This window comes from Callorhinus ursinus, unplaced genomic scaffold (assembly GCF_003265705.2).
Source record: "Callorhinus ursinus isolate GAN/ISIS: 27379988/994484 unplaced genomic scaffold, GSC_fseal_2.0 scaffold59, whole genome shotgun sequence".
In the NCBI taxonomy this organism is placed as follows: Eukaryota; Metazoa; Chordata; class Mammalia; order Carnivora; family Otariidae; genus Callorhinus; species Callorhinus ursinus.
Genome location: NW_027397121.1, coordinates 5,777,862 through 5,795,037, shown reverse-complemented (window position 1 = coordinate 5,795,037; position 17,176 = coordinate 5,777,862). Strand labels below are relative to the sequence as shown.

Here is a 17,176-nt window from a genome sequence, read left to right as displayed (position 1 = left end):
CCACTTTACGGTTATCATTGGGTCCTGAAATTGTATTCCATAGAGTAGTCACAGATGAAAATGGGCTGAGCAGTTTGATTCTAACTTAGGGTTCTTCTGTCTCTGTTTTATGGACAGACATCTCAAATGCAGTATTCTTCTTTGTCCCGGCAAGAGACTGTTGCCATTTTTAATAGATACAGGTGTAGCAAGTCTGTTACTGCATAGAGACCATGTCGTATTTAAGTAGCAGGTTGGTAAAAACCTAGTGTTAGAAGTTGCATACTGGCGGCCCTAAGACAATTCCCTGCATAGTGCTGTGCTCTTGGAAACATGAGGGATTTCCCTAAAGAGCTTAAAATACATGGTGTGGTTGAGCAGCTTAAAGAATTCACAGTGGTTCAAGGTCAGATATGATAAATGTGGTGGTGAAGGTGCCATAGATGATCTGGAAAAATCTCAGGTGGGTGAGATTAGTATCAGCCCATGCAGTCAGGAAAGGTGCCATGGACCAGTGCACACTTGAATCGGGCCACTTTCTGTGCTGGCTAGAGTAAGTGTCTCCGTGTATTTTCTGCTGTTCTTATTCGGTTTCACAGAGACTTCAGCAATTTTGCCTCAGGTTTTTGCCTGAGTTTTGCTAGGTCTGAAGAGTGATATGTAGATTTAAATATGGGTGTTGTCGATGGACCTTTTAATTCAGATAGGAGGAACCTTGATTCCCTTTTAGAATTTAGTGTCTGATCATTGTGGTTTGGACTTTAGAGTCTGTGCCCCTTCCTCTTGCTTGGAAAGTGTTCCCCCTCTCCTTCAGTGTGGACTTCGTATCTTTCCCCAGAGCTCGACCTATAGTCAATGCTTATGGACGCTTGCTGACCTCTGCTCCCCTGGGTGGCCTCCATAAGCCTGTTCCCTCCAGGCAGAGCCCTCTGCTCCTCCTTGCTCTCCAGCCGCATGTCAGGCCTGCTCCTGCTCAGGCCGTTTGCATCTGATGCCCACTCTACCTGTCTTCCCCAGACACCCACACTGTGCCTTCCTTCACTTCACTCATATCTCTTCTCCAGGGTCACCTTCTTGAAGAAATCTTTCCTGAGTACCTTATTTAAAGTATCACCCCGTCACATTTTATTCTCTTACTTTGCTTGATCTGTTTCCTTTGTTTCTTTATGGCACTTACCATTACCTGCCAACATATTTCTATTTATTTGTTTATTTGCTCACTCTCCCTCCCTCCAGATTCGCGATCCATGAAGGCAGAGACTTTGTCTTTTCCCATTTGCGTTTCCAGGCCCTGGAGTAGTGCCTGGCACATAGAGGGCACACTTCACTTATCTATTGAATACATGCACAAATAGCCCCATGAGCAGGCCCTCAGTCAGCACCTGCCCCACTGTATAGAGTGGGCTGTGTCTGTATGGCTGGCCTGTTACTCATCACTGCCTCCAGATCCAGCTTGCCACCTGCCGTGGGTCAATGTGTAGTCCAGTTTGTAAATGGACGGAGAGAGGCCTTTGAGGTGGGACTCAAAAGCCACAGGTTCTCATAGCCCTCTTCTTCCTTGCCCTCTCCAGTCTTTAGATGCCTTCTCCAAATGTAGGTGCTTCTGAGACCCAGACGGCAAGCCTTGCTGTGCTCCAGCATCATGTCCGTGGGGTTGGGTTGCTGTGACACGTCTTTGGCTTCTCAACCCTAATGCTATTAAACTGGTTCAAACCAGTTTAGTTCTAGTTTCCATGAGCCGTTGAAGCCCTGGGGAGCCTATCATAGTAGAACTTGCAGATGCAGAGCAAGATTTGAAGGATTAACTGACTTGGCCTACAACTGACAAGTGGCAGAGGCAGCTAACTAGAGTCTCAGCTCTTAACCGGGGTTCTATAGTTGCTTCACGTGGGATCACTGGGACTCCTCTGAGACGCACCAAAGGGTAGTGTGAGGGTTTGTTCTATGAATCAAAGACAGCAATTACATTTCTGTATAATCTACATAGAACCTACATTTCTGTATAATCTGGTTTAAGAATCTCCTGGACTATTTTCCTTCCCTCTGGTTTTCTTGGCGCATTGTGTTTTGCTTTTGTTTGTTGGTGAGCAGCCCTGTGGCATTTACTGTCTTAGAAAAACCTAATAGGACAGCTGTGATAGAGAGGAAGACCCAGATTGTAAATAGCTCTTTTCTTGGGCTGCCAAAACGGAAGAAACTTGGGTGGAGGGGGATATTACTACCATCCTGTGTGAAGCGAAAATTCTAAGCAGGGAGATTCAGTTCTCTGTTTTCATTTAGGTGTTATTTAATATATTCCCCATTCCCCCAAATTTCCAGATGGGCGTTCAGAGGAAATGCTAGTTAGAGAAAAAGCAAGGGAGGTGGGTAGACCTTACTGGTTGGAAACGTTGCAGCTTTATGCAGGGAAGTCCTTGTCTTTCTTCCTCGTCCTTTCAAATTGTTTTGAGGCAGTTTTAGTGCTGGTAAAGGATATCTAAGCTTAATCACCTCTAGACCAGAGATGTGGAGGTAAAAGTTAGAGAGTGAAAGAAGACTTGCTCAGTCCTGCCTTTTTTTTTTTTTTTTTTTTTTTTTTTAAGTGAGGGCGGTTTAAGTCTTAGTTTTCAGGTTACTTTGGGACCTGGATTGAGATCATTGAGGAGCTAGCAGATTCCTAGTGGAGTCTTCAGGGCTGACAAACCTGTGCTCCTGACTGCCTGACCCATTACTGATATTTTCTTTTTCCCAGCTCCTGTTGGTTTATTCTAGTCATCTTGCTGTTGGATTGTTATTCCAGCCTTGTACTACTGCATCTTTACCTCCTCTTGTCATCCCAGTTAGATCGTAAAGTCCTTCTTCAGCCAAATGCCCAGAGCTCTATAAATGGGAGTTTGGGATCTGCCACTGACTTGGGGCCAATAATTTGTTTTTTGATTCTTAGTGTCACCTATTTTTTAATAGAATGACGATGTTTTATCTGGTGGGTCAGTTTGAAAATGAGTATGAAAACTGTACCTCCTAGTTTTCCCAGACCCATTTCACTTTCTGTCATTCTCATCATTGCCAGGCACAGGTATATAATTTTTGATTTAGAAAATGAGGTTATTGTATGCATGGGACAGATATAATTGCTTTTAACTCTTTGTTTGGAAGGTGCTGTAGGAATCCAAGCTCAGCGGAGGATGGGGATGCCATGATGTACCTCAGGCTCCTGACCGTCACCGGCACCCTTAATTGACAATGAACGAATAACCTGGATACCAAAGCATGCCTAGCTTCTCTTTTCACTTAAAATTTATCTTAAGATTTTAAACCTAAGGTAGACATGCTCATTAAAGTGGCCCAGGTCACACATATACAACCATTTATTAGTAACAGTTTGATGTTTTTCTTGGTTTTCTTTTCCCTGTGCACAGGTTCTTTCCCCTCTTTCTTTTAAAAAATTATTACAAAAATACACAACTGCATTCTCATTGTGTTTTAAACAGTGTGGTAAAATGCAGAGCAGAACATGAGAGTCCCTTTCTACCATCTGTAGTGTCCCCCAACGCACATTTCCTTTCCCAGAGGTAACCACTGGCAGCCCTTGGTGAGCTCTCTTCCCATCACCATTCACCGTATGTGCGTGTACATGCACACTTCGAAAGCAAGGGCTCCTGTTTTGTGTACTACATAATGACTACTTTTTTTCACTTACCCATAGCACGGTATGTCTTGGGAAATCTTTCTACGTCGGGACATATAGGTCCAACTTGTTTTCTTTACCTTGTTGTGGTTGTTGTTGTTAATGGCTATGTAATAATAATTCATCATATGGGCATACCTGGCATTTAACTGCCCACCTATTAATGGACATGAAGTGTTTAGTTTTTGCTCTCACAGCAAAGCAGTCCTGTACAAGCATGTATCTTTGTGCGTGTGTACAAGTGTTTCTGTTGAATAGCTGCCAGGAAGTGGAAATGCTGGCTCAAAGTGAGTGCCTATTTTTGGTTTGGTGGATGCTGCCAAATTGTCTTCCCAGAGGAATTCACCAATTCAAACTCATACCAGTGGTATATAAGAGTGCTTGTTTTCCTGATCTTTATAAATACCTTTTATTCTCATTTTTGTCAGTCTGATTGGTGAAAAGTAGTGTGTTGTTTTGTTGTTTTAAATTTTATTTTTAAGTAATCTCTACACCCAGTGTGGGGCTCAATCTCACAACCCTGAGATCAAGAGTCATATGCTCCACTGACTGAGCCACCCAGGCGCCCCTGTCTCTTACATCTTAATACATGTGTCCTGGTGCTTTTATTAATGTGGGTCTTTCATCTTGGTTCTTGCTGGTCAAATCATTCAGATTACCTGTAGGTCTATATTGAAGTCTCTCTTAAGTCTTCAGTCACCAGTGTAGAGGTGGGTGTTCAATACCTGTGACTGGCTGAATGGTGGTATTTTTGATGACCCTTCAATGAGCTGTTCTTACAATCCTGGGAGTATTTAGAGGCATGAGTCCCATACTGAGTGAATAATGTCATTAAAAATGAGAAGGGTACATGGGATGCCTGGCTGGCTCAGTCCGTAGAGCATGCAACTTTTGCTCTTGGCTTTGTGGGTTCGAACTCCACATTGGGGGTAGAGTTTACTGAAAAAAAAAATACACAAAAGAAAATGTAATACTTCATTGGCTTATAGAGCAGAGTTCAAACATAAGCCTGAAGAAGAAAATGGATTCAATTTAAAAAATTAAAAAAAAAGATGAGAAGGGTACAAAAGAGCAAGCTCTTAAATGATATTGTTATCTTGACGCCTGACTCCCTTTCAGCAAACGATTGTGTATTGTCAGTGTTATGCATTTCTGTAGTAAATAGCTGCTGTCCTTTATCAGGAGTCATGTGGATGTAACTAGTTTGGTTAAACACCACAGAGAATTCTTTTCTAAGCATTTAGCTGGTTCTAAATTTGGTTTGTGACTTCAGTTTTCTTTTTTCTGTTTTTCCCCCTCTATAGCATCTGGAGAGGACCAAATGTGAACTGTGTTGACAGCACTGGGTATACACCTCTACACCATGCTGCTTTGAATGGCCATAAGTAAGTATTAATGTGCTATATTCCTGCCCTACCCTCCAGAACCCAGGCCTTTGGATTGTCTTTTCTTGGTTTCTATAAAGGATTACTAAGCAGTAATGTTGAGGAACAGGGAAAAACAAACTAAATTCAGTCCATCCAGAGTTCCTGAGTCTCTTGTTAGTATATAACTTAAGCACCCTTCCCTACTCCACCCCCCAAAAAACTTCATCCAAAGGTTAAGTTTTACCTTTTCTGCTTTGAAATGGTGCAGTGCCACACAGTGATCTGAATATGAAGGTCACATTTGGGGCAGCCAGATCATAAAGGGGCTGGATAATCTCTTAGGGAACCAGCACCTTTGTGACCTGAAAATAGATTGAGTGGTCATAAGAAGCTTCCTTTCTGTTAAAGTAGTTATTTATTTACTCTTTTGGCTTGCCATTCTCCCTCATACAGTTAGCCTTGTAGACAACAAGAGCCCTTTTTAAGGGGAAAAATACATAAATCATATGGCCTATTTAATTCTCCTAGGTATTGGTTAGTAGTTATTGGATGGGATTTATGCAGAAAGTTTTCTGGAGAAACTGTGCTTTGGGGGGAGTGTGAGAGAAGATGACGTAGGTTTAAACGGTTTGGCGGCCTTTTCCAGAGGGCACTGCCCTCCATGTGAGAGAGAATGTGATGGCTCAGCCCAGGGGCAGGCAGAGGCATGGAGTACAGTGAGTAGATTTGCCAGGATGTGGAAGAATGGAAACCAGAGTGTAGCAGCACAGAGGGTGGTAAGGAGAGTTTGAGGCATCATACTCTAGGAGATAAGAAGTAGAAATTTAGTTTTCATGAGGAGGGATTATTGGAATCATTTTCGATTTTGCTGAGCAAGGAGCAGGGCCCTCCTTACCTTGTGGTATTCCACATCACTTGTGCGGTATTTGGCCCAGCCTGATGGACTCTGATGTGCCAAAAAGAGGTGATGATTGTTTCCTTCTACATTCAACTTTTCTGAAATATATTGAATGTGATCCTTATGTCTTTTCTATGGCCATCTTAGACAAAGCTAACAAGGGCTCTGTGGAGACCCTCCCCCCATAACTAGGGGGGTAACCTGAATTAAAGTGAATCTTGAACTTAAATGACTGCAGCTTGTTAGCCAAGCTTATCTCCAGATGCTGTTTTTATTTACAGTGGGGATTTTCTTTGACCTCATGTGCATGGGGATAATTATATAATTTGTATCTGCTTAATTAGAGGTGTCACCAAGAAGAAAGCCAAGCCCTTCTTTCTGGATATATCAAATGATACCATATGTGTCTGGCTTATGTTTGCAGCAACTTTAATTCTACTCTGCCTGTCTTCTTTTAGCTCCCACATCACTAAATGCTCTGAATAATGTGGTGAATAATGATATTTGTCTTGCATGACTACTTTTATGTAAATTTTATCCCTGAATGCTGTTTAAACATCACAAACAAGGAAACACTGCAAGGTTTAGACAAGGGGACCAGACGTTTTCAAAATAATGGAATATAGGTGGATTGTCTAGAAAGCCTGGAGAAATGGTGAGGTGATGAGTCAGTGTCGTTTGGCTCAAGATATTTCAGCCGCATATCAGCAGCTGTATACATAGCTCATGGAATAAAAGGAAGAGACTGGGTGATGAGCTCAGGTAGAGAGAAGGGAGTCGAGTGGGGTAATATCTGAAAAGGGCTTCACGCTACCCAAATGTGAAGAGCTATTAGTAGGAAAGAGTTCTGAGTTCTGCAAACTCATGATTGATTTTTGCCTTCTAGGGATGTGGTTGAGGTTCTTCTGAGGAACGATGCATTGACCAATGTGGCTGATTCCAAAGGCTGTTACCCTCTGCACTTGGCAGCCTGGAAAGGAGATGCCCAGATAGTGCGGTTGCTCATCCATCAAGGGCCCTCACACACCAGAGTCAACGAACAGGTCGGAAGGAAGAGAAGCGTTCTTCCCTTCAGCGATAGCCAGACCGTGGCGGCCCCAGCACTGTTTCAGTTCCATAGCACAGATCTCAGGGAACCAGCTCTTCCAGGCCCTACAAAGGCTTCCCCCCGTCCTGGCGCCACTCCTCCGAGGGCATCAGGGAGATCTTATACCCCAAGGATGCATTTTACATGCATTTGAATCGTGCAGATTTGGAGTAGTGCTATAATAAAGATCTACGTACCTCGTGTGCAAAATGGGAAATAATACAAATCCCGTAAAATTGCTTAGAGGCCATTTCACACCGGCAGGCTTAATTAATTACAAGTTGTGCTTACGCCATCAACATGGCAGTGCAACTGTAGCCGGTAAATAGCAGTCCTCCCGGTGCAGTGCCCATCAGTTCTGCGTGAACCCTGCTGTGTTTTCCTTACATCACAGCTGCCAGAAGTGGAAGGACGCATCCTGGGACTGAAAAAGGAGCTCACAAAAACATCTGAGTAAGCTCAGGGGTCAGAGGTGATTCAGCAGAATGAAAATCATTTAGATGGTGTCCTCTAAGGTCAACTTAAGAGTGACCATGCTTTTACAAAGCAGAGATAATTCTTAGAAAATAAAGAAAAAAGGCAGCATTTGAGCAAAAATACCTTAAAATGGCCATGGATTTAGGTACTGTGAGACCGTATCTCCTCTTTTTTTACATTGATTCCTTTGGAAAAGTTATACTTACTTTATGCAGGTTCTAGACAATCCTTATAAGATACAGTTTCCTTTGGTTTGGGTCTGAGATCGTGTGTCCATTTGAGAGGAGATGGGCTTTCCCTGTGTAACAGGCCATTCTGTTTTCCTCACTGCTCTGAATCGAAGCAGGTCCTTTTCTTAGTTGCTTGAATGAGAGAGAGAGGCTGCTCTTTCTCAGTAAGCCCAGGACTATTTTCTTAATGACTTTGCTGAGAGGAGATTGTTAAATTACCTATAGGATTAGATCAGGGTTATGCCTCAAAAAATAGAAAATCATTCTTGCCAGCCCATCTGTCAGCAAGGCTATGCACACTCTCAGTGAGCTGTTAGGAGCATGACTGACTCAGAGAAGGGCAGCTTCACTCTGAGGTTTGAGAAAATTAAAGCAATGCTCTCAGATCTTTCAGTTTGGAGATTGTGTGTGTATAGCTGTTCATCAGCCTCCCTTTCCCCTTTCAAGCTGTATTTTCTGGATAGATAAGCCACAGAAATTTAAGATCATCAACGAGGATGTTTGTGTTATAACATTAAAGAATGAAAATTGTCTCTAGAATTGCTGCTTCAGAATCTAAATGCAGTTTTACTCCTCCTGGCTAAACTGATTGTAATTTCTCTTAACTGGAGGAAATTTATAAGGAAGTTTGCTTTTGACTAATATTCCTCAATGTTGAACAAACTAGTCACCCATTAAAGTCCTTCTCGTTTAAGAAATTTTTGGCAACCATTTCTGATCCTGTCTTTGCTCACTTTTGCCTTGGAACACAGCTGCTTGGATTTTTGGGCCACTTGAGTGTGCTAGCTTGTCCTGCTCACAGCTGCCTCCCGCCTTGGAGTATCCACTAATAGGTGGGACACCCACCCAGTGTTCTGAGTATGTGGCAGGCAGGTGGGTGGGGCAGGGGCTGGGCAAGACGTCTGTAATAGCTGGAAGAACCTAATGGCTCTAAGTAGTAGTACCACACTGAATGAGGCTCCAGTTGGATGCTTGGATAAGAGCGGGTGATGAGTGCTGTGCCCTCGAGCCTGCCTTCCCCATTCACTTCCTTTCCAGGAACCCAGAGCGCAGATCCAGGTTGTTCTCATGTTGGGCCCCCTCAAGACTGGGCTTTGCTTTGATATATTTCGTCCATTTTATCATCACATTTTCTTTTCCTCTCCTTTTTATAGAATGCTCTTGAGATCAAAGAATTCAAAAAGTACGGCCCCTTTGACCCTTATATCAATGCCAAGGTGTGTACGTTGCTGCCAGGATTTCTCTGCATCATTTCTCCAAGCTGCACTCCCTCTTTGGTCCTCTCTGGCTTCCACTCTTGTCCACTCAGGCTCCTCATCATCACCCTGACTATTGTCTGCTTCAGCCCATCTGCTTTTGGCTTGTCTGGGAATGGGAAACTGCAGCTCCAGTGGGTTTGAGTTTTATTTTTAAAACCCATGCTAATTCTGGAAAGGTTGGGTGCTTTTCCTGGAATGTCTGAAAAGCTTAGAAATGGCCGAAATGGGGAAAGAGAAGGAACCATATTATATGCATAATTTACCATTGTGATTGCTAAAATAATTTAAATTGAAGAAAGAAAAATTCAATTAAGAGATGTCAAACATATTAGCTTACTTTTTAATAAACACAGAAAAATGAATAAATTGTACTAAGTGGATTAAAAAAATTTTTTTACTCTGCTTTCTCTATTTCTTTTGAAGTGGAATCTCATTTTCAATAAGCTCATAGTGGAGGTGTTGGGGAAGGGGTTTGGGGACTCCATTTTACTCTTAAAAGCTGTCCTTTCTGGCTCCCTCCTCATTTCCTTGAGTTTGTGCACTTCTGCCTGGGACTTTAAAGCCTCCGTTGCTTCTCCCCAGCTATTAGCTTCTCTTACTGCTTGGTCACTCTTGGCCCTGGGAAGGGCTCTGAAATAGGAAATGAAGTCGCAGGGTCAAGCAGGGCACTGGTCTTGAGTCTCCCTCCCTGTGAGGCTGGGGCAAGTAGTGGCCCTGTTAGGCCTGGTGATTAACTGCCCAGACCCTCCAGCCTTCACCACACCAGGAGGCAGAGCTTGTGGGTTGGGGATGGTTAGCCTCTCTCCTTGGTGCTTTCACCTGCTGGTTTTGACCTGAGTTTTCATTCAGGAGAGGTTTGCTTTTTGGCAGCAGTCTGGAGTTTGGTTGAGTCAGTGCGTTAGTCACATTAGCTACCTTTCCCTTGCTCTGAATACAGTTGCCTCAGGGAAGAGAAATATTAAGGTACTTCTGCATGTTTCCAAATGCAAGGCAGATATTCTTTGAGAAATGCTGATTTAGCGAACCGAGGGCTGGATCTAGGCAGCCTCTGTGGGCCATGGATTAGCTGTCAGGCCTTAATGGCAGAGAAGCAGTTTGATTTGGGGTAGTGGAACACATTAGCTTTCGTTTGGCCCTCTCTCTCTGAATTCTGTTTTCTAATTTTCAAAAGAGGAAGATACCCTATCTTTGTTTTCTTCTTTTTTGGACTTGGTGTAGTAGAGGAGAAAATTCTTAAAGGTCACAGCCTTTCAAGTCAGGCCTGAGTTTGAATTCCGTGCTGCCACTGACTGGTTTTGTTGACTTAAAATAAGTTACTTAATTTCTGTGAGCCTCAGTTTCCTCTTCTGTAAAGTGCAGTATACCATCTACCTTGCTGGATTGTTTTGGGGTTTAAATAAGAGAATGTACATTAAGTACAACTATCTGGTAACTAGTAATATTTGAGATCTGACTTTTAAAGGGTATATACAGTGTGGTGTTTCTGAAACAGCACTTTGGAACCTGTTCTTTGTTACTGGTGGATTGAAGCTCAATAAAACATTGCTCAATTAGTCTATTCAGGGTTTTGTTTTATGGGGAGGCACCGTGAAGTGATTGTTTTCCCACTCGGTGGTTAGTTCAGTTAGCTTATAAAACTCTGATTAAAGGGTAAGTCTTTGGTTCTTAAAAGCCCATTTTCTTATCCCTTGATTTTCCACACAAAAAAGAAAATTGGTCTAAATGGAATAAGAACATAACTTCTCTCTTTGGAAATACCGCCCTTTGCCTCCTTCCCACCCCCCGAAAGCCAAATGATGCAAACTGCTCTAAGGGATAAAGCTGTTTGGATTTTGCTACGAATGCAAACTCTTTGAGCTGATGTGTATCTAACCTCGCTGGGTTTTATCCTGAATCAGTGGGTTTTTATTGACCCGGATTGTGTCTGGGAATTGTTTTGTGTGCTAAGTCCTGTCAGGCACCTGTAGAAATTAAGAAGTCTCAAGTGCCTGTTCTGGGAGCAGAGGTGGATTTCATGAGCTTTCATCATCTTCCTCTTCGACATATGGAGCCTTTCCTTTTTCAGCAAGTCATCATAAACCAGTCTAAAATGTAGGTCATCCATAGCTAAGGTGGAACTACTAAAATTGTTTGCCCCCTTTTAAAATAATTTTAACTTCGTCTGAATATCGTAAGGTGAGCAATAGTCAAATTAGTTTTAAGGTAGATCTGTTTTCCTGTACACTTAAAAATAATTAAGTTTCAGAACTGGAAGAGACCGGGAAGCTGTCTTGACCAGTTGTCTCCACATTCTGATCAGCTTGTCTGGTTGCATCTGATTCACCTAGCAAGCTTTTATAAAACTTTTTATCTTGAAAAAATTTTCAACTTACGAAAAGTTGCAAGCATAATGCAGTGAACTGCATTGCACTCTTCATCTAGATTCACCAGTTGTTAACGTTTTGTCTCATTTGCATGCACATTTTTTCTGTCTCTCTCAAATGTATATGTGTATTGTTGCTGTAGTTGATGATGAACTGTTTGATACTTAGTCATGGGCATCATGACCCTTTAACCCCAAATACTTAAACATGTATCTCCTAAAAACAAGGGCATTCACTTGTATAACCACAGTATAGTTATCAAATTCAGGAAATTCTATATTGATATAATACTGGAATCTCTGATGTAGAATCTGTGTTCAGATTTCCCCAATTTCCCCAATAGTATCCTTTAGAGCAGTTTTTTTTTCCCCCCTGGTATAGGATCCAATCCAGGATCATACATAATTTGGAACAATTCCTCAGCCCTTCTTAGTCTTTAATGACTAGGAACCACAAACATGACATCCCTGGGTGGGACCGAACCACCAACCTTTCAGTGAACAGCTGAACCCGCTAAGCGATTGCCATAGAGACCTGTGACACTGACGGTATTGAAGAATATAGACCAGTCATTTTGTAGACTATCACTCAGTTTGAGTTTGTCTGATATTTCCTCCTGATTAGATTCAGGCCCTACAATTTTAGCAGGAACGCCACAGGAGTGATGTTATATCCTTCCTTCACGTTATAAGGCACGTGATGTCAGTTTGTCTCGCTGATAGACGATTGCTTGGTCAAGTTGGTGCCTGCTAGATTGGTAAGCTTTTTAATAATAGTCTTCCTGGACTTTACCCTTTGAGGTGCTACCTTGGCAAGTCTGGGGTGGGACTTAGTTTACTTTTAAGTTCCCGTGTAATTCCAAAACAAAGCCAGTTTGAGAACCACTGATCTAGGCCAACTTTCCATCCAGAGCAGGAATCGTTTTCTCTCACCTGAAAGATAAGCCACTTACCCTTTGTTTTATTTGGTTGTTTGTTTCTCTTGGTAACAACCAGACTTACTGCTTGGCAGCCTCTTTTTGGATTCCACTGATTCTTGGTTTCTTACACTTGGCTGATCCCTGTCTTCCTAAACTTGCCATCTGTTGGTCAGAGCTCTGCCTTCCAGAGCGCTGCAGAGTAAGTCCAACTTTTCTTCCACATGGACTCCGTTCTCGTGTTTCTCTCGTGTCTGCTAGATCTCAGTAGGCCCAGTTTGTCCAGCTTTTGCTCCAATTTTGGTAGATTTCTGAGACCTGTGCCGTTGTTGCTACAGAGAGCCGTAGCTCAGTGATTTCTAACTTAGGCATCTATCAACAGCAGCCAGGGTACAGTCGGGCTCTAATCTAAGCACTGGGAAGTGCTTGTTTAGAATAGTTTCAAGAGGAGAAAAGCCACTGAAATGTTTCTGTATAGTTTTCTGTTGCTTGTAGTTTATGCGTATGTGAGATACATAGATAGGCATAAACAATGCATAAATATAATGGATTTACACACTAAATGTAAAGGGTATTGGGATCTTTCTTCTTACAGGTACTGGCTGTAGCAAGGAGAAATAAAGTGAGTCTCAGGATGGGCAGGAATGGAAAGTTTGTGCAAAGACTTTTGCAAATTGGTGTGTTTGATCTTAGTCACCTTCCTCAGCCCAAATACACAGTAATAAGATTCTGGGAACTCTTGAGGTGTGATGAGCACCTGTGGTGTGATTTGGAAGGTGTGAAAGAGAAAGATTCTGGGTCCTGAGGAGTGTGTACTCCCCTTGGAATCCCTCCCTTTCTTGTGGGTTCCTGAATCAACACTAGTGATTTCCTGCCCTGATAGTTGTCACATTCAAAGCTCCCGGGAGCTGGTAGGAAGAGCTCATTGTGATGGCCTGTGTTCAGTAGTTGAGAGATGGGATCACAGACTTCAACTCAAGAGTATTATAATTACCAGACCATGTTTGGCAAGACTGAAGCATGAGAAAGATGCTTTCTACACCGTGAATTTGAGTATAATATTCTGCAGAGATGTGGTTAGGCCATTTTGAACAGAGGCAGGAAATTTGCCTAGTAGTGATCAAGACCTTGCTTTCAGTAAGTCAGCTTTGTGGTAGGTGCCCTGGTTCTAGCAAAAAACAACAACGAAAAACCCCAAGATTTTTCTTTTCTTTTTTCTTTTTTTTCCTCCTGCTGGATAGCTTTGAGTTTTACAGTTCTTCGGGCCCTAATAGCATATTTTTTTTACAAAATCGAGGACAGATTATTCTGGTTGTTGGGAGACAACTTGGATATAAAAGAGACAGCAGTGTCTGCCTCAGAGTAAACAAGTTGTTCTGGATTGGGGTTTTAATAAGAATAAGCCAACTTTCTTGGCCCTGCTGTCATGTTAATCTTGAGATATAAAACCCTGAGAATCCTCTTAAAACTTCTTTGGGTTGCCACTCTGCCCTGGAACCACTGTAAAGAAAGCCCCCATGTGTTTTGATGAAGCTGCCTCTCATGGTGAGAACATGAAGTGACAGCTCTAAGTTGGCTCAGGGAGTTCGTGCTCAGTCGGAAATGGGCATTCCAAATGGGTGTCTTAAGTGGTTCGTTTGGCACAGGGAACCCCAAAGGTTTGCTTTCTGCCCAGAATTTCCCCTCCCCTCCAGCCTTTTAGGTTGACATGGAATCCACCCCTTGGGCCCAGTTGTAGCACAGGAGGCCATTGCTAACCAGCTGTGTCCTGTGGTCAGCAGAGGCTGTCTGCACTTCAACTGCTGATCTCCTTGAGCTGTGTTTGAGCTCAGCGCTGCTTCCTCTGTTTATCTGTGTGCATTTATCTTTGCATGTGGCTCCTGCTACCACCCTTTCTGTCCTTATTTCATTGAAAAGTTTTTCTTTGCTATCACTCTGGCCTTTGGGGACCTCGCTCCCAGCAGCTCCTGATCTTTCTGGTACATTTGGTGTAGCTGGAAAAAAAATGATGCAGTCAAATGCCAGATCAAAAGCAGATGGAATTGCATGCATGTTTGGGTAACTCCTGGTCTGTTACTTTTAATGTAATTAATAGAATTAAAGTAATTGTGGAAGCATTTCATTTTTACCTTTTGATTACTGAAAGGTGCACAATATTGACTTGATGAACACACCACTTCGTCAGCTTTGTTTTCCAAAAGTGGCAGAAGCCTCCTGAATAAATTTAGGAATCTCAAAGTCTTGTGGGAGAATTATTTTCATTAGTGCATCTAAAAAAGGAGAGGTCATGGAAATTACTTTATTCCTGCTCTGATTATACATTGTCAGTAGTAGTGAAAGAAAGAGCACAATTGGAATGATTAACATTTTGCTTCTGATGGTGGATGAAGCACAAACTTCTCCTCTTTCATCCCAGGTTCTACCTTTAGTTTGAAACAAAATTGGCATTAAAGGACCCCAGGGTTGTGAATTTGAATTACATGTTACAACTTTGAATATTTTGCACCTCTCAGAAAACATTCCCGTGTCTGATTGAATCTTTCCTACATAAGAAGAAACACTTTCCTGTGTTGTAGATTGTGCATGCGTTGATTGGTGCAGGCTCCTGGAGTAGGCACAGGGTGACAGCAGGGTCCCAGGTTCCTCTGTGACTGAGCTCAAGCGCCTCCCTCCCCTGGAAATGGCTGTTGGCTGAGATCTCAAGAGTGATTTTTGGTGCTCAGCTCTGTTACTTTGATTGTTGGCTGGTTGATTTGCATGCAAGATGCTATGCAGATGACAAACTCTTTCAAAAAAGCTTGTCTGTAAGGCAGTGGATGGTCAACAAAGCCAGAATCAGAACTACAGGGTTGGCTGAATATAAATTGTAAAACCAGTTGAAGTTTAAAATGAGTCAATGGCAGTGATATTATTGGCATTCATGTGTGCCAGGGCTTCTGCCCAGGGCCCACCACATTCCCCAGTTCACTCTCCTTGCAGTCTGTGGACACTTCCTTCACGGCACACAGGAGACAGTAAATCTGAGGGGGATGACAGCTTCCCCCGTGGCAGTAACTGGGGCGCGCTGTGGCTGATTGGAGCAGCCGGCCTCATTTGTTGGGGAATACGTCTTCATTCTGACCGACTTCTAGAAGTCCCCAAATATCGCTGCTATTGTCCTCATTTAAATTTCAGTGGTTTTCCATGTGATCGTCCCAGTCAGAGGCCAGTCTGCCAGTTACCCTTCTGATGGGATCTGCTTGTCAACTCTTTAGAACAACGACAATGAGACAGCCCTGCACTGCGCCGCGCAGTATGGCCACACGGAGGTGGTGAAGGTCCTCTTGGAGGAGCTGACAGACCCCACCATGCGCAACAACAAATTCGAGACCCCTCTGGACCTGGCTGCACTATATGGGAGACTGGAGGTGGTGAAGATGCTCCTCAATGCACATCCCAACCTCCTGAGCTGCAACACTAAGAAGCACACCCCCCTGCACTTGGCAGCGCGGAACGGCCACAAAGCTGTGGTGCAGGTCCTGCTGGACGCCGGCATGGACAGCAACTACCAGGTAGTGGAGCAGACTCCCCCCCGCCCCATCCCCACCCACTGGGCTCCAGGGGCCAAGTCATGGTGGGCAAGGCACAAGGACCATGCTGCTGGGCTGCGTTCTTATTTAGCACGTTTCACATCCCATGTCAGATGCTTCCATCCATTGACTCATTTTCATGTGAAACTTCAGAGACAAACTCCTCAAGTGAGTCTGTGACTGGTTTTTCTTTTCTTTTCTTTTCTTTTCTTTTCTTTTCTTTTCTTTTCTTTTCTTTTCTTTTCTTTTCTTTTCAGGGGTAATATATAGTCATTATGCCCTGAAAAGATGTGCTTGTGGACTCTCTCTCCAAATTAGAAAAATTTCATTATCTTCCTATACAGGTGTTCCCACTGCCACCATTTGCCACCTGCAAAGTCCCATCGACTTGTTATTGCCAGCAGGAGGTTTAGCATTTCCCTGCATAGCTAGCTTTGTCCATTCCGATGAATGACTGTTCCTTAGGTTTTGCATTGACCAGACCACCCAAGCACATGTGAAGTTAGGGTGGTATTTTATTTATTTGTTTGTTTGTTTGTTACCCTTGTACTTTTCTTCTCGTTATTCCTTCCACCCGGGAAGGGGGTGTCTTGAGGAGTTTCACCAATAGGTGGCTCCAAGAGTTGCTGCGCAGTTATTCCTGTGTGGCCTGATGGTGGCACTTCAAGCACACTTCACATCGGCCCATGCTTGTGGTCCAGGAATCCAGACAAGAAAAGTGGGAAAGATAATGACAGAGGACTTTGTGTGGTTGATTTTATTTTCCTGCCCCTTCGTGTCTATATCCCGTTTGTCGTGTGGAGCCACGCCGAACCTGGGTCACTGTTCTGATGACATGCTGCTCTGCGCTCTCGTTTGCCTTCCAGACGGAGAAGGGCAGTGCTTTGCATGAGGCTGCTCTGTTTGGCAAGACTGATGTGGTGCAAATCCTGCTGGCTGCAGGTGAGAGGCTGGCCGTGCTCTCGTTCCCGCGGCATGCCAGGGGTGGGCTTGTTTCTCCCTAGCCTCCCACAGGGGGATTTTTGCTGGCTGCACTTGAACCCAATGGATGTATGTCTCCACTGGTTGATTGCAAGTGTACGAATTGTTCTCGAAGAGCTGGATTAAATGGCTTTGGATGAAAAAATGTTGGTCGTGCTACTGGGAGCATTAAGAGTCCTGGAATTTGACCCCTTTTGAGGCTGACTTGCAACTGCTCACTCCCCCCGGTCCACCTGGTGTGCCTTTCTAGGAATTGATGTCAACATAAAAGATAACCGTGGCCTGACTGCCCTAGACACTGTCCGGGAACTGCCTTCTCAAAAGAGCCAGCAGATAGCAGCGCTTATCGAAGGTACCTGTTCATCCGCCTGTTGGGGCGACCA

The 17,176-nt window shown here is 43.5% G+C and overlaps 1 protein-coding gene across 9 annotated transcripts in view; it reads left to right on the top strand.

The window, feature by feature from the left end:
* The window catches only part of ANKS1A (ankyrin repeat and sterile alpha motif domain containing 1A), a 176,345-nt gene that overhangs the window by 65,163 nt on the left and 94,006 nt on the right, over positions 1-17,176 (top strand). For 5 of the 9 annotated variants that reach the window (XM_073884770.1, XM_025862434.2, XM_073884769.1 and 2 more), the window contains exons 2-7: positions 4,951-5,031; positions 6,798-6,954; positions 8,860-8,922; positions 15,498-15,794; positions 16,679-16,754; positions 17,044-17,145. In XM_073884770.1, coding sequence (XP_073740871.1) covers positions 4,951-5,031; positions 6,798-6,954; positions 8,860-8,922; positions 15,498-15,794; positions 16,679-16,754; positions 17,044-17,145 — 776 coding nt within the window. Of the gene's footprint in view, positions 1-4,950; positions 5,032-5,459; positions 5,978-6,797; positions 6,955-8,859; positions 8,923-15,497; positions 15,795-16,678; positions 16,755-17,043; positions 17,146-17,176 lie in introns of those variants that run through there. The other 4 variants (XM_073884771.1, XM_025862436.2, XM_073884773.1 and 1 more) reach the window with 3 other exon arrangements.